General features: G+C 52.6%; 2 protein-coding genes across 19 annotated transcripts in view; one reads left to right on the forward strand and one right to left on the reverse strand.

Moving 5' to 3' along the window:
• Window positions 1-17,346, reverse strand: part of RASSF4 (Ras association domain family member 4) — a 35,047-nt gene that overhangs the window by 4,724 nt on the left and 12,977 nt on the right. For 4 of the 18 annotated variants that reach the window (XM_084992589.1, XM_084992582.1, XM_084992590.1 and 1 more), the window contains exons 4-8: window positions 17,035-17,134; window positions 6,652-6,794; window positions 5,165-5,256; window positions 4,376-4,533; window positions 79-180 (exon numbers count right to left, since the gene is read on the reverse strand). In XM_084992589.1, coding sequence (XP_084848715.1) covers window positions 79-180; window positions 4,376-4,533; window positions 5,165-5,256; window positions 6,652-6,794; window positions 17,035-17,127 — 588 coding nt within the window. In that variant the 5' untranslated portion in view covers window positions 17,128-17,134. 18 annotated transcript variants of the gene reach the window in all.
• DEPP1 (DEPP autophagy regulator 1) lies at window positions 10,541-12,018 on the forward strand. Its single transcript, XM_003359280.5, has 2 exons — window positions 10,541-10,756; window positions 11,333-12,018. Exon 2 carries the CDS (start codon window positions 11,360-11,362, stop codon window positions 11,984-11,986), a length of 627 nt encoding a protein of 208 aa, XP_003359328.1. The 5' UTR covers window positions 10,541-10,756; window positions 11,333-11,359; the 3' UTR covers window positions 11,987-12,018.

Consider the following 17,346-nt stretch of genomic DNA (forward strand, 5'->3'; position numbering starts at 1 on the left):
TTTTGCCAGCCCCCTCCCCTACAAAACAGGAAACCACCAGCATCTGGGGCAAGGCCGTGAGCTTGCGGCCAGGCTTACTCGGAACTTGTTCAGCAGCAATGTGAGCACCTGCAAGGTCGTCATGGTGCTGTTGACTCTCACGTTGGTCATGGACCCATAGGCTGGAGTAAACACGGAGGTCTGTACAAGAACGGGGAGGAGGTTCAGGGTAAGGCCAGAGGGGCCACGAGGCTAACATCCTGAGGGTTTGGGTACATTGTCGACCAGAGGGTGCTGAGCGAGCTGGAGCAGCAGATGAACCTGGGCTCTGGGAACACCTGCATTTATCCATTTGTCCAGATCCACACACAATGTGTGCCCAGATCTGGGTACCCACAAGGAAGGGTGAGAGCTCACACCTTACAGAGGATGCTAAGAAAAGTGCCTGCAAAGCTGTAAGGGCCAGCTCTCTGGATTCTAGGAACCAAAGTTGTGGAAGTAACTCACAAGGAGTCAGGGGAACCAGTATTTCCTTCACTCTTTCAATTGATCAAATCACCAAGTGTCAGCTGATTTGAAGGCTGAAAACCCTCAAATCTGTCCACTCCTCTTCATTCTCCCAGCAGTGCCTGAGCAGAGGCTCTCCATTTATACTGAGTCAGCTTCTCAACTTTCTTCCTTCCTGTCAAAGCCCTTTCAATCCATTTCCCACACTGCTGCCTGAAGGAGGAACTTTTCAAAAATTGTGCAACTCAAAGTGCAAAGGACCAGGTGCAACGGCATGTAGTGTCAGGCCCCCCAGGCCAGACTCCTCGATTCAAATCTGGATTTAGGGAAATTGCCTTGCTTTGCTCTCTGTACAATGACCTTTGAGAGGGACTGTCTTACAGCATGTCCCACAGCCATGGTTAGGCTGTGGCTCCTCTTATGTTCTGGCCATGTGATGCATGGTTCCCTCCCGAGTACCCTGGGATCCAGCCATAGGGCTTCCGCACAGTTTTGGGGGCCCAGGACATTCTTGTGGGTATCTTGCCTTTGTTTATGTGAAATTGTACATGAACTCAACCAGGGCATTGCCTCAGGCTTAATGAGTCCTCAATGAACACTAGCCAGTAGTAAACCTGCTAAGCACTTTACATATAACCTATTTTCTTTTTGTCTTTTTAGGGCCGCACCCAGAGCACATGGAGGTTCCCAGGCTAGGGGTCGAATCAGAGCTGTAGCTGCCAGCCTACACCACAGCCACAGCAACGCGGGATCCGAGCTGCATCTGTGACCTACACCACAGCTCATGGCAACGCCAGATTCTTAATCCACTGAGTGAGGTCAGGGATTGAACCCGCATCCTCACAGAGACTACATCAGGTTCTTAATCCGCTGAGCCACAATGGGAACTCTGCATAACATTTGATTTAATCTGCACAACAGCCCTTAGAAATGTACCCGTCACTAGTCCCCTTTTCTTAGGAGGGACATGAAGGCTTGGAGAGGTTTAGTAGCTTGTCAGCATCACCCATCTAGAAAGGGCAGAGCCTCTCCAAACCCCATGCCTAACTGCTGTGTCACAGGGACCTCCCTGCATGTCTGACTTCCCTGTGGGTAAGCTCCTCCTTGCTTTCTGAAACCAAATTCCAATTCATACATTCCTCCTGTATGGTCCTGGCTCTGATTTTCCCAGGATGTAACTGGAACTTTGGGTGTATGAAGGGCTTACTCAGTGTCCCCAGCTGTCCCAGGAGTTTCGGAGTCAGACTCCAACCCAGACCTGCCCTCTCCACAGCTGAGAAGCAGAATGACTGTAGGCAATACAGAAAGTCAGAATGGGCTTTCAATTTCCAGTAAATACAGAATAGAGGAGTCAGGCTATTTCTAGGAGAAAGGTCATGTCAACAAGATATCATTAGTGTTTCTTTTGCCTGAAGTCTTTTCTCAAGATGCTACCAACAAGCTCCAAGTAGAAACAAAGTTCTTGTGGCTGTTTTCCCATCTCTAACCACTATAGTTTCTCTCTCGAATAACACATTTGCATCCAACAGGCTGGGGAAGACCAGTAAAAGCAGATACCAAGTTTCACCCAGTCTGGAAATCAAGCCAACATTACCGTGAATAAGAACAATTTTGGCAAATAATTGAGTGAAGCAATAGCACACTGTTCTAATAAATAAGACCTAGAATAACAATCCCAGGAAGTCAATTCGAGGAATTTCTTTTTTTTTTTAATTGTTGCTTGGGTCTCAAGACTTTGTTACCTGATTTCTAAGGATACTTGTTCCTTTTTTTTTTTTTTTTTTTGTCTTTTTAAAAATTTTTTTATTTTAGGGCCACACCTGTGGCTTATGGAAGTTCCCAGGCTAGGGGTCAAATGGAAGCTGTAGCTGCCAGCCTACACCACAGCCACAGCAATGCCAGATCCGAGCTGCATCTGCCACCTACACCACAGCTCATGGCAACGCCAGACCCTTAACCCATTGAGTAAGGCCAGGAATTGAACCTGCGTCCTCATGGATACTAGTTGGATTCATTACAGCTGAGCCACATGGGAATGCCTAAGGACACTGATTCTGAATAGATGTAGGGCAAATTGAAAAAGAGGGAGCCGCTTACTCATCCAGGAGACATGAATCAACTGTCCAACATGCCTAAGACTCTAGTTCATATCCTGGAAGGTACTCAGTTTGCCTGGAAGACTGGATCCATTTTTAACAGGTAAATCTGTGATTGGGGGAAAAGCTTCCCTGACCAGGGTATAGGCTAGTGTGTTGAGCTGGCTGGCTAAGAGGCCATTCTTGGCAGAATGGCTCCAATGGATCTGAAGGCTGTGATGAAACCCTCATTGTTCATTTCAAAGGCTAGAGAGTGCTCAGATATCTCCACGTCCCCTTGGCACTGGCAATGACCAACATAAGGTTTAATGGGCCAAACATATCTCTTAGAGATGAATGACCCTCTTAGAGGAGGGGTGAATGCACTGATGATAAGCCCCACTATTCAGTATCTTCAGTCATGGTGCAAACGTCTCCTTTTTTAGGAATGTAGAACTCGAAAGAGCCTAAACCCATGCAACTAATCTTCTAAATTTTTGAATAATCCCTTAAAATAGCATATCAATATATATTCAAATACCAGCAAGCAGTGCTTACTTAAAACACTTTACAGACTAAACTCCCTTGGAACAAGATTTAAAGACCACCCCAGTCAGATGGTGGCTCCTTTAGCTAATCTAGACATTCTCATCTCTGTTTAACTTCAGCCCTGCCTCCCCCTCCCTCCTGAGGAAACGCCTCTCAAATCGTTCTGGATTTTCCTGGACTCAGCAAGGACAACCTATTGGCACTCATTACCACCACTGCAAACTTAGCAGGGAGTGGAGGTAAGTCCTGAGAATAAAGCAGGGTCCCTCTACTTGCTTTGCTGAATTCTTCATCTGCGAGTGTGGGGACCCCAAAAGAGGCTTGAATGGTGCCCAGCAGACCTAACCTATGTGGCTATTCTTCAGATCTGACCCTGAGACCTCCCTATGCCCAGCACCACCACCCCCGCCCCCACCCATGAGTCATCACCTATCATGAAGGGCAGCTGCCTAACCTGGAAACCTTGGCTTCCAACTTCCCAGCGCTGCAGGATATGACCCCGTTATAGGACACTCCATCCAGGGCCTCGCCCAAACTGCCACTTGTGCCTTTTATAGCAACAATTAACTTCTCCTTTTCCAGTTTGGTTTGTTTATGGAATGATGTCATCTGGGGAAGGAGATCTTTTTCCTGAGGTCGGTACAATACATACTTGGACAAAAGGCTAAGTGCTGGGAATCCAGAGCTGTGCGGGTTCTCTGGGACACATGCTCCTGGGCACACCTCAGCCTAGTGGGCTTAACATCCCAAGTGAAAACGAGGTCGGTACAGTACATACTTGGACAAAAGGCTAAGTGCTGGGAATCCAGAGCTGTGCGGGTTCTCTGCACACACATGCTCCTGGGCACACCTCAGCCTAGTTGGCTTAATATCCCAAGTGAAAATGACAGTAGGGGACATGATGTTCCCATGAACCTGTCAACCAAGCTGGGTGGAAACCTCATCGAAAACTGCCTTATTAAAGATGAATCTGGCATCACTTTCCAAATATCCATGCAACTTGGAAGAATGAATTGACAATGAGTGTGTGGTGGGAAAAATACAAGCCATGAACTTGTTATGAACTGGAACATTCCAGTGTGACTTTGGGCAAGACACTTCTCCTGAGCCAACTTATCCATCAGGACTTGGGCATGACTGTGTTTTCTGGCCTGACCATGGGGCCCAACCTGCTGAGGGCCCAGCAGCTGCACCTGTGTTAGGTGCTGGTTCCCTGTTGCTGTGGCTTCAGGGCCCCCGGGAGACAGGCCCAGCTGAGGCGTCACCTTGTGGTTGTAAAAGTGCCCATTGATGGAGAACCGATGTCTCCGGATCCTCTGGGCTTCACCAGGTGCGCGGCACCTGGGCCTCCTCTGGATCACACAGGCTGCATCGCTCTTAGTCCGCATCAGCTGTGGGGTCTCCTCATCCTCCTCCAGGGGCTCTGTGGCGAGATATGGATGAGAGAGTCAGGCCCGGGTTGAGCAATGGTGACAGACACGTGTGGTTGTGTCGTGTGGGGGGCACTGGCCTGCAGCAGATGGTAATGAGAACGCTGTCCCTGTGATGGAGCCTGGGGTCCAGCCGGAGGGGTGCCCACCTTGCAGATGGTTATCCTGCACAGGATAACCTGTGTCACCATGCCACATGGCCATAAGCCTCTGGGCCTCTGTCTCTGGGGACCCAGGGCAGGACGTGGACAGCCCCAGCCCTGCCCTCTGGGACAAGCCCTTCACTGAATGTAAGGGAAGAGCTGAGAGGACAGACACACAGCTATGGATCCCAGTGTGTGAGGAAGGGGTCCTAGTGGCCCTCAGCTGACGCTTTCTCCTTCCTATAACCCAGCACAGTGCAGGGACTCAGGCAAGCTACGGCATGTTGGCAAGCCTCTACTTCCTTTTCCCTGAGTGAGGAGCTGGGGAGAGATTTGGCAAGGGCTGCTCCTGAAGGCAAGTTAAGCCACTCTTTGCTACTCCATGAAGCTGATCTTCAGAGTCAGTGGTCATGAGCCAACCTCTTCTCTCCCGCCCCAGATCAGCAGGACAGGGTCCTGGGCGGCTCTGGGCCCCACTGACCTGAGCCGTCTTTGGAACTCTCCTCCGTGTGCTCAGCCTGGGTACTTGGTTCCTGGGCAGTGACTTTGCCATCCTGAAGAGGTGGCTCCTTTCTGAAATGAGACAGTTGGGGAGCTCAGAGGGCTGTCAGTGGGGAAAAGTAGCCAAGAGGCCAGCTGCCTCTGGAAGGACACAGGCAGGCTGGGTTGAGGCTGATTTCACACCAAGTCAATGTAAAAGATTAAAAGAAAAGCCGAGGAGTGTCACAGTTTCTGCTGGAAGGAGAGAGAGTCTGTCCTGCAGACCTGAGTGGCCCGTGCTGGGTTCTGCTGTGTGGATGCAGAAATACACACAGTGCCTGTGTGCTTCTAGGCACTGGGCTGAGGCAGCTGGCATCTGTGGCCACGTGCAGAGGAGCCTCTCCGGGATGCCCCCAGGCCTGGGGGAGTCAGGTGGCAGAAACATTGAGGGGGTCGATCTCCAGGCGTCTGAGCAGCATGGACTCCAAGCCAGGGGAGCCAGTGCAGGGCCTGAGAAGGAACACATGTGATGGGAACAAGCTGCACAGATTGGGAGCCTGGGAGGAGCAGGTGGAGCAGCTGGGCCAATGCCGAGAGGCTGCCGAGGGTCCATGAATGCTCGTGTGACCACTTTTACCAGGGATGCGGGTAACACGTGTCACCCTGGCAGCCTCTCTAAAGAACCCAACTGAACTCTATACTCTAAGTCTGCGTAGCTCAAAATTCCTTAGGGACACCAGGGGATGTTCCCAGGCATCAGCGTGCTAAGGGCCCTCAGAGCAGCAACTTTACTTGAATTTGTTAAAGGGAACACGTTTCGAATTTCTGACCCTTAGAAAGGTTTATTACGTGTAGGTATAAGCAAAACTCAGCAGAAAACTGTCCTTCTTTGGCGGGTGGGAAGAGGCAGATGTCCATTAATGATAAGACAGATGGAAAATCATTTCATTCTGATGGAACCATTCTTCTTATATTCAAATAAACCTGATATTAAATTCTGATAAATTTATAAAAATAAATTCTGATATTGAAATAAAAGAAGAGCAGTAGAAGGCTGAATTTGTGTGTATTTTAAAGATGGAAGGGGGGATGCTGAGATGCTCAGCTCGCAGAGGAGGTTGGGACCCCACACACACACCCTCCCCCCTCCCCCTCCAACCCTTACAGACAAGGAATGTTTGAGAAGTACAACTGGAGGTGACGGGAACATGCAACGTTCTCCAGGAGGGAGGTGACATGGTCGTCTTGGAGAAGGACCACCCCGGGGGGTGAGGCTGTGGGTTGACAGGTGAGGCCCTGGGCTGAGGCAGTCATGGGGTGACAGGAATGATGCTGGGTTATACACCCATGCCAGTGTCTTCGAAGGGAACTGAGCTTTCACCCTGAAGTGGAGGTTAACTCCTACCCCTGACACTCCAAACAGAACTTTTGGGCTGGACAGGTGCCATGGAGACCACCTGGCTCCACCCCCCCCAGCCTGGCACTCACGGGTGGAAGCTGGACCGTCCGGGTGTCCAGGAGGCTGAGGAGAGATGCACGCGCTCCCTGTCATCCTGTATCTGGAGCCGGATGGGCCGCCTCAGTCCCCAGGAGATGTTGAGGAGCCCCTCGATGATCAGAGCCCCTTCTTCCTGTGGGGACCCACACTGGTCAGCCTTTTCCCTGAGAGGAGCCGCCCTCAGGGGTCACTGCCTACCCTCCCCCAAAACCCCCTCAGTGGGGGGGACTCAGCCCCCCTCCATGGGACTCCTTGTGCCCTCTGCCACCCCACCCACACACACCCTGGGGTCCTGTCCTCCTCTGGGGGAAGGCCTGCAAACTTTTATGTGCTCCAGGGCATGAGGCCACAGGCCGAGAGGAAGCCTGAGGCGTGCCCTTCCACCGCTCGGCCGCACGGTCAGGGACAAGGCAGCTGAGTCAGGTGTCCCACAGGAACGCAGCTGATGTCTGGCAGGCACGTCCACACAGCGGCAAAGAAACACATTCTGGGGAAGCACAGCCATGCTGACACCAGTGCAATACGGGGCGCTCTCCACCTATCAGTGTGCCCAGGCAGGGGTGCCATGGTCCCTGGCTTCTACTGGAATATCTCAAGGGCACTGGATGCCACACCCACTACAGCAGAGGAGGCTGCTCCTCAAGGCTGGGTCTCAACTTAACCCCTTTCCCAACACTGTTCCCACTAGTGGACTGAACCCACCCCCAAAGTTTCAAGCTGGCTTATTTCCTGAGGGCCAGTCATGCTTTTCTCACTAGCTGGGGCATGGCCAGTCTCACATCCCACTACTGGTAGGCACACTTAGACTATCTACTACTGTTCCCACCCTGTGTCCCAAACCAGCCTTAATTTCCCCAGGTCTGCAAATAGCACAGCTATTCCCCTGCCGCCAAATCCTGAGGTCCTAAGGGACAGTGTCCTTCAGAGGCACCCTTGGCCAGCTTCCACTTGTTCCCCTCAGGGCCTTGATTTCTGTTTCTCTGACTTATTTCAGGGTCCCCTCTGCACAGGACACACTCTGGGCTCTCTGAGCCCAGCCTAGTCACTGCCATGTGTGTGCCTGGCCAGGCAGCTTTGCCTGCACCCTCAGAGCAGTGGCCAGAAACCCTCTCAGCCTCACTCTTCCCCAGAGCTTAGGACTTCCCAGCTGTGAGCACCTAATCTTTGATACTAGTCTTTAGGCAATGAACTTAAAACATTATTCTCCCTATGCTATCTCAAGCAGCAATTGAGATTCACAATTCCATTTCTTTTTCCTTGCTGGCACTGAAAACCCCGTAAGAATCGGGACCTTCTGGAAAATTTCTTCATATCCCTGGCAGTGCTCACAGAGGTCCCCTGCAGTGCTGATTTCATGGTTAGTTTGTAATAGTCTAAAACATGCTGTTATCCACAGAGAAAATAGCTCTCCTCTGCTCAAGGTTATCAAAAATACACGAAGTTCCTAGAATAGCCTTGTACTGTTTGCTAAAAGAAAAAAACAAACAACAACAGAAAACCCAGAGCTATTTTTGATAACCACAGATGCTACACAGGCACAGATATGTAACTAACCCTCCCTGGAAAGGAAAGACGAGACTGATCCACTGGAGTTAAAGGTCCCGTGGGGATGGTAAGAAAACCCAGAGCAGGATTCAGTTCTTCATTTTTAGCCTTGACTTTGGATGATGCCTTTGTCAGATGTCCACATGTTACTGGAGAGAACCTCTCTCCCACCAGGAACATCTTAGCATGTTCATTCGTGGACATGAGCCCCACAATGGACTCTCTGTGGAGGAAGATGAAGCAGACACAGCTGCAGACCAGGGTCCATGAGGAGGAGAAGGGGGCACTGCTGGGGTGGAAGCAGCAAGGCTGGACATGTTGAGGCCAGGCCTTCAAAGATGCAGAATGAAGGCTCTAGGGACTTTGCCATGAAGAGGGAGACAGGGGCCTTGCTCTAGGAAGCAAAGGGCTGAGGCTGTGCTCCTGCCTCTGAGGTCAGGGCTCAGCTGTGCTGGGGTTTGCTTGACTGAAGTGGCTCAAGGCTGGTGCCCCTGCATAGGCAGCATAGGTGCCCCCAGTCCGAGCCCCCCCCCGCCACCTCTCCGTTAGCCTTCAGTCTGACCCCATTGGAATGGAGGGGAGGTCCTCTCAGCCTGAAGCTTCTTGGATCAAATCAGAGGAAGCCCAGCATAGAGGAGAGGGACCTCTAGGCCCCTGGGAAGCCTTCCCAGGCAGGTGGGGAAGGATGTGGCAGCAGAGGCAGGACTAGAACACAGGTCCCAAGACCTGGGATTTCTACAAGCTGGGAAATCACTGTGGGCTCTAATACACTCGTCAACACTTCCCTCCTCAATTCAGCCTACTGGCTAATTTGCTAATTGCTAACAAAACCTAAGAGAGCCAGAGAGGCTCTACAGAAGCCTCCAGATAGAAGAGCCATGAAGGTGGGAACTGCCACGTTTAACAGAAATCCTGATCTCCCAGCTGGCTGGCCCCATGCCTCAGTCCATCAGGAATACCCTATCCAGAATACATGAACTTGGGACTGTCAGGTCCTCCTGTTTGCTCAGCACCTGGGATCCATCAATCAGACCTCAGGCTTGGGCTGTTGTATCAATGACTGCTTTCTGTCCTCTGCCTGTGGATACAAGACAGGTGTCTTCCAGGAGGGCCCATGATGGGAGTATGGCCTGAGGCCTGTCTGAGAAGTACTGGTACTGGCTCTTTACAAGAGCTTCCCCAGGGTTTCCCACCTCATCCTCAGCAGCCTCCTGTGCTGACACACTCATCCCTAGTCATTGGCAGTGGCCTGGGTGCTCCCCAGTCTCCCTGTTAGCTGTCCCTTGAAAGCCCATGAGCAGCGGCTAAGTCAATCCTTTGAAGCAGAAGCCAGACTCTTGCACCCTCAATGGAACACTGCAGTCCTACTATTACCTTCAGAGAGAAAACCAATGTCCATGCCAAGACCCACTGGCCTACCCCACCCCACCATGGGCCAACCATGTGGCCCCTGGCTGTCCCCTGAGCATGCCCAGCAGACTCTCCACAGTGGCTCTGCACATGCTGCCCCCTTGGCTGGGAAGGCACGGCCTTCATTTGCTCAGCTCTCTGCTCAATGTCCCCTTTCAGCGAACACACTCCTGACCTCTCTACCACAGTGCAGCTGGACTTTTCTTTGCAGCCATAATCAACGCCCAACATTACAGCACCTATTCACCAAGTACTTACTGCTCTCCTGCACTAAAAATTAAGCTCTGGGACACAATGACTTGTTCACTGCTACGTATAGAACAGTCGCTGGTACACAGGAATACTAGTTAGATACCTGGGGAACAAATAAGCTGCCAGTTCTCATTTGAAAGCACCACCCCTGGGAAGTGGCAAGACCAGGACTCCACAGGCTGTCCTTAGTTCCAGACGAAGGTGGGCACATCTTGACTCCTAGAAGGCCCAGGAAGCCTGGCCTTGGCTACCTCCTTGCACTGCCCTGTCTGGCAAGCCCTCTAGCAGGTGCAGGCCCAGGTCTCTATCTAAGCTAGCACAGGGCCAGTGTCCTGGGGTTGCAGGATGCTGGTGGAAGATATAATGGAAACATTTCTAGGCAGCGGTGGCAGGTCCTAGGGCTGCTTGTGGGAGCCCAGTGGAGTCCCTGCCTCTCCCAGTGGCCTGAAGTGGCCAGGACTTGTGGCCGCCCCACCCCGGCCCTGCAGAGTAAACATTCCCAGAACCTCCCACAGGCGTAAACACTTGCTCCAAGCTGGCAGCTGGGCCAGGCCCCGCCTGCCAAGCTGTTTTCCTCTGAGAGCCTTCCTGAGCCCTGCTATTTTTGGCCCTCGTGACAGTAATTGATTGCTGGTGGAAAGGTATAAAAGCAACTGCCAGGCCTCAAAGTTCGCCAGACAGCTTGGGAGGGACTCCGCTCTGGACAGCAGTACATGGGACAGAGGCCGTGGTACATCATCCTCGTTTTCCTCCGGCCAGCGATCTGACAAGGGACACAGGGTCCAACCGCTGGACCCCGATCTCTTTGCCCCAAGCTTCCTGGGACCTTTCCTCGGACTCCTTTGCCCATCCAGCATCCCTGCTACCCCCAGGCCCCCTCAGCTACAGGTAAGAGAGAGCTACTGCCCTCCGGTTTGAGGTAAAACAGAGAGGCTTTGTGGGGCTTCAAGGGCTGTTCTCAGCCTGGGACGTGCACAGCCTCACTGCAGGTTAGAGAACAGGACGCAGCTAGTGGCTATGACAATTATATTCATAAAGGAGTGTTATATTCATAAACGGATTTCACATGAGGTGTCCTTCCGTATGTTCCTCCCAGCGCCCTGGAGAGTGGGTATTTATAACCCTGTTTTTCAGATGAGTGGAGGCTTGGAGAGCTGACTTGGCCGAAGGACCCCAGGTCAGAAAGTACAGAGCTTGGTTTGAAACCCAAGTTTTCTCTGACTCCAGTCTCTTAGGCTTGGTTCTCTTATTTGTACAGGTTCTTACCCAACAGTAAGGATAGAGCCTGAAGTAATATCAGGGGGAAGGAAAAGTCCAGGAGTTCAAGCCTCTTCTTGTATCTGTAGACTTGAAACTGCTCTCAGGCATACAATTCACACAGGGAGCCTCAGATGGGGGAGGGGACCCAGGAGGGGTGTCAGGGTATTGGCAGTGTCTCATCCCCTTTCCTCTGTCAACCAACAGTTTGCAGTTTCCCCGTGGCAAGGAGCCATGAGGTCCCGGCTCTTGCTTTCTGTGCCCCATCTGCCCACAATTCGGGAGACCTCAGAGGAGATGCTGCCTGTGGGGCCCGGAGAGGAACCCCCTGCCTCCCCCAGCCTGGATGACTACGTGAGGTCCATTTGTCAGCTGGCACAGCCCACCTCAGTGCTGGACGAGGCTGCAGCCTGGGCCCGGCCTCGTAGACCCCACCGACCAGGCCGTTCCTGCGAGAAGAGCCGCTCTGATGGGTCCCTTCAGGACATCACCACCCACTTCAGCGGCCAGCAGCCTGTGCTGCCCAGGGCCGGCCCAGCTGACCCCCTGGACTGGCTCTTTGGGGAGTCTCAGGAAAAGCGGCCAAGTAGAAGGGACCTGCCAAGGAGGACTGGACTCCCTGCGGACCCCCAGGCTCTGCGTAAAGAAACCAACAGCGGCAAGGCCCAGGGGGGCCCCAAAGGGAGGCTGTGTGAGGCCAGGGCCCCAGAGCACTCTCTGGAGAGACCACTGAGGAACTGGCACCAGTGCTCCCCAGCTTCCGTGCAACCTGGCAGGGATGCAGCCTCCTCCACAAGTCCCCGCCGCAGCAGCATCCTCAGAACTCTTTATTTGCACCTCCCTGTGATCCATGAACTCTGACCTCTCCCCAATAAAGGCTTCTGTAAATAGTACACAGGTCTGGGTCACCTCCCCACCTTCCCTCCGAGTGGGGCACTACCCCTGGCAGGTCTCTGGGAGGAAACTGCCCCTCTGCTTTGGCAACTCTTAGTAAGATCCCTACTCTGAATAAGAGCCTAGCTCGCGTGATTTGCACTGTCCCTTGCCGGCTGGCTGATCACCTTGGGCAAGTGACTTAACATCTCTGTTCCTGGGTTTTCTCATGGGTAAAAATGGGGACAATTAATGGGATTTGCCTCCTAGGCTCTGCTGACAAGTAAACGGGCTAAAACACACCTCATGGCGTGCCTGATATGAGCCCATGTGGGGAGTAGCTGTTGTCTCTGAGGTTGTTTCATGGGCAGGGGGGAACGAGGTAGATGGGGGGAGAGAAACCAAGGCCTCAGCCCCCAGTGGTTTTTGAGTGAGGCCCTGGGCACTCCTGTCCTCATGAGGCCCATGAGAAAACCTGGTGTCTCAGCAAACGTGCCTGCTGCATTTCAAGGGCACGTGTCACTTGGGCAGCTGCAGGTAACTCAGTGGCTCCAGCTCCCATGTCCTGTTGTGTCATTGGGAACATCTTCCCCCCCACTGAGTGCCAAGACAGAGCCTGCATCAGCTCAGGCTGCAGGGTACAAAATGATTGGACCATGAAGTTCCCATCGTTGCTCAGTGGTTAACGATCTCGACTGGCATCCATGAGGATACATGTTTGATCCCTGGCCTTGCTCAATGGGTTAAGGATCCGGCATTGCTGCGAGCTGTGGTGTAGGTCACAGATTTGGCTCGGATCCCACATTGCTGTGGCTCTAGTGTAGGCCAGCATCTACAGCTCCGGCTGAACCCCTAGCCTGGGAACTTCCATATGCCATGGGTGTGGCCCTAAAAAAAAAAAAAAAAAAGACGAAACGATTGGATGAGGTGGCACTGTCCCCACATTCCCACTCTTACCTGCCTCCACCCAGGGGAATCTCAGCTGTGGGGTGAAGTGCAGGGTGGTGTCTGGGTGCCATGATCTTGGGCAAGTTCAGGGGCCAGGACCTCACTCCATGTGCCCATAGGGGCCCCACAGCCCTGGGTCCCCACATCCAGGCAACTCCGGTTCCCAGAGGCATCTGGCAAGCACGGAGGTGAGAGTGAACAATAGGGGAGAGGCAGACCGCTTTCCTCAGGGAGGCAGGGGAGGCATCAGGGAACTCTGGAAAGAACCAGGCCTGAGAAGCGTTGCCTTGGTCTCCAGGGCTGCCCCAGTTGGGGGGGAGCCACAGAGGAGAGAAGAACAGAGGTGGGGCCAAGCTCACAGCTGGCTGGTTCCCGCCACCTCCCTGCTCTGTGGACTAGCAAACTACTTGTCCTTCCCTCCCTCCCACCTTCTCCCCCTCCCTTCCTCCCTCTCTCTCTTCCTTTCTTACTTCCTCTCTCTCTCTTTCTCATTTTAAAATATTTTAAAAATCAGTTTGGACAGTCACACAGTTACCTGTCCTCTTTTATGTGTGTTTTGTGGGCAGGCAGAATGTAAACCATACATTTCAAAGAAAAAGTTTCAGACTAGCACTTTACTCAGTTTCCTGCTCTGTAAAATGAGGACTGTACTGCCTGTTCTTCCTTCCCTGCCGTGGTTGTGGGGAAACTGGACAAATGAACTTGGAGATGGAATTATAAGCAGTGCAAACAAATTTTCCAACTGTCATAAACTGCTGTGCCTCTGAATGGCTCAAACCCCTGGGTCCCTGACCTACTCTGGCAAATATGTACGGGGTGGGCTGTGTCCAGACAGCAATCAAGAGGTGGCGAGGAGGGCTGACCCCCTGATCGAGTGCCTGGCTGATGACTGGATGTGCGGGGCTTATTGGGCCAGCTTCACAGCAAAGTAGCACGAAACTAGAATGCCGTTGGCTCCTGGGCTCAGAAATCCCACTGCTACTGCATTTGGGGAGATCAGACAGGGCCAATGCAGTCCCTGGGCTCCCCCTTGTGAAAGAAGCTAATGGCACATTCAGAAGTTGCCAAATTAAAAAAAAAAAAAAAAAAAAAAAGTAAAGGGCTTGGGGAAGGGGGCTTCAGGCAGTGTCCCAAGCTCCCGAGGATAGAACAGCCAGCAGAATGTCCTTGTGGTGGGGTCCTATGGAGCAGTCTCACTCTCTGCTGCCACCTCTGAGACTGGGAAGGGACACAACTCCCCACCCCCACCCCCAAGGGCAGGCTGGGAGGAACATATCCATAGGCCTAGCACTCACCCGGGGTCAGTGGTCTGTCAACCCCGTCATTCTTGCCTTCTGGCCTTAGAAAAAGGGAAGTCACTATAAGAAGGAAGCGGATCCTGACTTTCCACCCAGAGAGACAGAGACTTTGGCGGAGGGAAGCTCAGGGGGCCTGGGGCTGAGGTCTGGTACTGGGTGTGGTACATGCCGGGCTCTGGGGGATATTTGCTCCCCCCCCAAGAGCTGAGCACAAACATGTGTGGGGGATGGGAGCTTGGCTTTAGGAGGGGCCACAACCACACAGCAGGACACCAGGGTCCTACTGCCTCTAGCTCAGTCAACAGTGATAAAGTCACCCACCAGCATTTCTGAGTAGTCCATTATTCTAGAGTCATCCACCTGCCCGGTTAAAATGCTTCCCTATCTTTTTTTTTTTTTTTTTTTTGCGTTTTCTAGGGCCACTCTCGCGGCATATGGAGGTTCCCAGGCTAGGGGTCGAATTGGAGCTGTAGCCACCAGCCTACGTCAGAGCCACAGCAACGCGGGATCTGAGCTGCATCTGCAACCTACACCACAGCTCACGGCAATGCCAGATCCTTAACCCACTGAGCAAGGCCAGGGATCGAACCCGCAACCTCATGGTTCCTAGTTGTATAGGTTAACCACTGCGCCACGACGGGAACTCCAATGCTTCCCTATCTTTAAAACACATGGATGGCCCCCAGTTGCTCACACTTCTCATTGTAAAACAAGCAAAATTACCCCATAGGCCTAGTTTCCAATGGAGGAAGCTAGTGCTCTGGCCTCCTGAATGCAATCCCTTGCACCCAGCCTTTTAGAAGCTGGGGGAAAGTTCACAGGGAAACGCTTGCCTCGGGGTGTGGCCCCTGCCATTGACACATCATCTCTCCAAGTTCTATGGAGCCTAGATGAGATTGTGGATGAGAAGGTGCCCCCAAGTGTAGCAGTCAGGCTGAAGTTGCTCCGCGGCAGGCCCAGCAACAATGGGGGGTCTCTTTCAGGGCCCCATGTGGTTCTGGGAGGGCATACTCTCCTTGATGCTGAGCTCCCCATGCTTAGCTTGGGGATCAAGGGTGACAAACAGCTCTCTGAGTCCCTGAGGCTCGTGGTCATACCCAGTTGAGACCTGCACAGACCTCCAGAGCGTAAGGCTGGCGAGGATCTGACTGTATTCTCCACATCTCTGCTCTGGCCTTGGAGTCAGGCCAGCAACTTTCATGAACTGCCATGCCTTCTTGGACCAGAGACTTTTTAAGAGTCTCAGTTTCTTTGTTTGGAAAATGGTTTCCCCTCCCTCACAAAGCTCTCGTACTGCAACAAATAAAACAGAGGCAAAATTCCTCCTGTCTGCTCCGCCTTCAGGACCTGCCTTGCTGGGGAGAGGCCTGTCAGGGGTGCCCCGCAGCAAATTCCAGGAACTGCATCTCCCAGGCCCAAAGGCCACAAGTCAGAGATCTGAGGAACTGCAGAGGCCCGGATGCTGGGTGGTGGTGGGTGGTGGGTGGGTTGTCCAGAGACGCCATGTCCTGGGAGCCACTCATGCATTTTGGCATTGGAACTCCCTGACTCCCAGGCTGGTGGCTAGCCTCCCAGAGACACAGGCTCCCTCAGGCTGACACAGTTTGGCTGTTAAAGCTACAGAATTTTTCTGAAAGTGACTTTCTGGCTTCAAGGAGGTCAAGTCAGACACTCACACCTTTGTTAGGGCTAGGAAGATGAAAATCCCTATCTGTGGGATGTTAACTCCCTGCTACGGGGGGCCGTCAGGAACACCCCTTCCCTGTTGGTCCTCCACTCCTCCTTGTGGACAGGCCCATCACACACAGAAGGTTTGGGACTTCCCAGTCCCTCTCCCCACTTAGCTGTTCTTACAGAGGGAATTGTTTTGGGGAATCCCAAGTGTCAAGGTCAAGCTCTTAGACTAGCTGTTCTCATACTTGGCCTTCATCAGAATCCCCTGGAGGACTGGTTAAAACACAGCTGGGAGGGTGAGGAATTTCTGATTCAGTAGGATTAGGAGAAGGAGGGTGATAAGAATTTGCAGTTCTAACCAGTTTGCAGGTGATGCTGAAGCAGCTGATGTGGGGACCAGATGTAGAGAACCAACATGGTCTTAGAGCAATCCCTGAAAAGCCCAGAGCTGAGGAACAGAAGACCCCAGCCCGTGCCTTCAACATAGGAACTGAAATGAGCTGAACTCCCCACTTAGCAGCACAGATAAAAACTGCCCAGCACATAGGACTCCTCCCAACTGACCCCGGGGCCTGCACCTGCTGGATAGTTATCCAACACTCAGGCACTGGTATTGCACAGCACTGGCCAAGGGATGTGGAACCAGAATGGCACTCAGTCTGGTTCTAGCAGCTTATCACTCAAGAAAAGAGACAGGATGCCTAGGATCAGAGCCCTACTGTCAGCTGGAAGGATAAGACAGGTCTCAGCTGCTCTGCAGAGGGGAGAACATGAGCAAAAAACATGCAGAAATTCAGAGGGGCTGGGGAACGAACTGTCAGGCTCCATGCTGGGTGGGCAGGTCAAGGGGAGGCATATTTTTGTGCCTTTGCATGTCTTTCAGGCAGCCCAGCACTTCCTGGGCCAGGAACCAGCAGCCTCCCTCCCATCCAGACTCTTGGATTATCAGACACTGGTCTGCCTGGGCTGATGGAGGCCACCTTCCTGCCACTGACTGGAAACGCCCCCTGCTCCCCAGAGCATGGGTGCTCATCCTCTGGTTTGGTAATTACAGAAGGATGGGTGGCTGTTTGAATAACTAATGGAGGGGAGATTAGTGAGCAGAGTGGCCTCTACCTGGATGAGGTCTCTGTGGGCTGCCAGGGACTGTCCATTCTCATGTTCAATAGCAGAAGGGGAACTCAAAGGCTGCTGGCTCTTGTCAGACATTGATGGGCTGTAGAAAATCCAAGAACCAAGCTGATCTCAACATGGAAACCCCCAAATAAAACCTGATCATGATAAGACTTCCCATTAGGCTTTTCAAATGCCTGAATGCCCCAACCAGGGTCTCCTGTGAAAGGTCTGGAAATTCTGGATGGTGGCCAGACCAAGCTTCCACTAGATCTGCCTGGTAAGCAGCTCCCCTAGCCTGTGCCCTGTTGGCCA

This window comes from Sus scrofa, chromosome 14, assembly GCF_054392235.1.
Source record: "Sus scrofa isolate SSC_HxYL_T2T_F1_AM1 chromosome 14, Sscrofa_HxYL_maternal_Yorkshire_Landrace_v2.0, whole genome shotgun sequence".
NCBI classification, from domain to species: Eukaryota; Metazoa; Chordata; class Mammalia; order Artiodactyla; family Suidae; genus Sus; species Sus scrofa.

Coding starts and splice junctions, on each gene's coding strand:
- DEPP1 (XM_003359280.5), top strand. CDS start 11,360: ATGAGGTCCCGGCTCTTGCTTTCTGTGCCCCATCTGCCCACAATTCGG.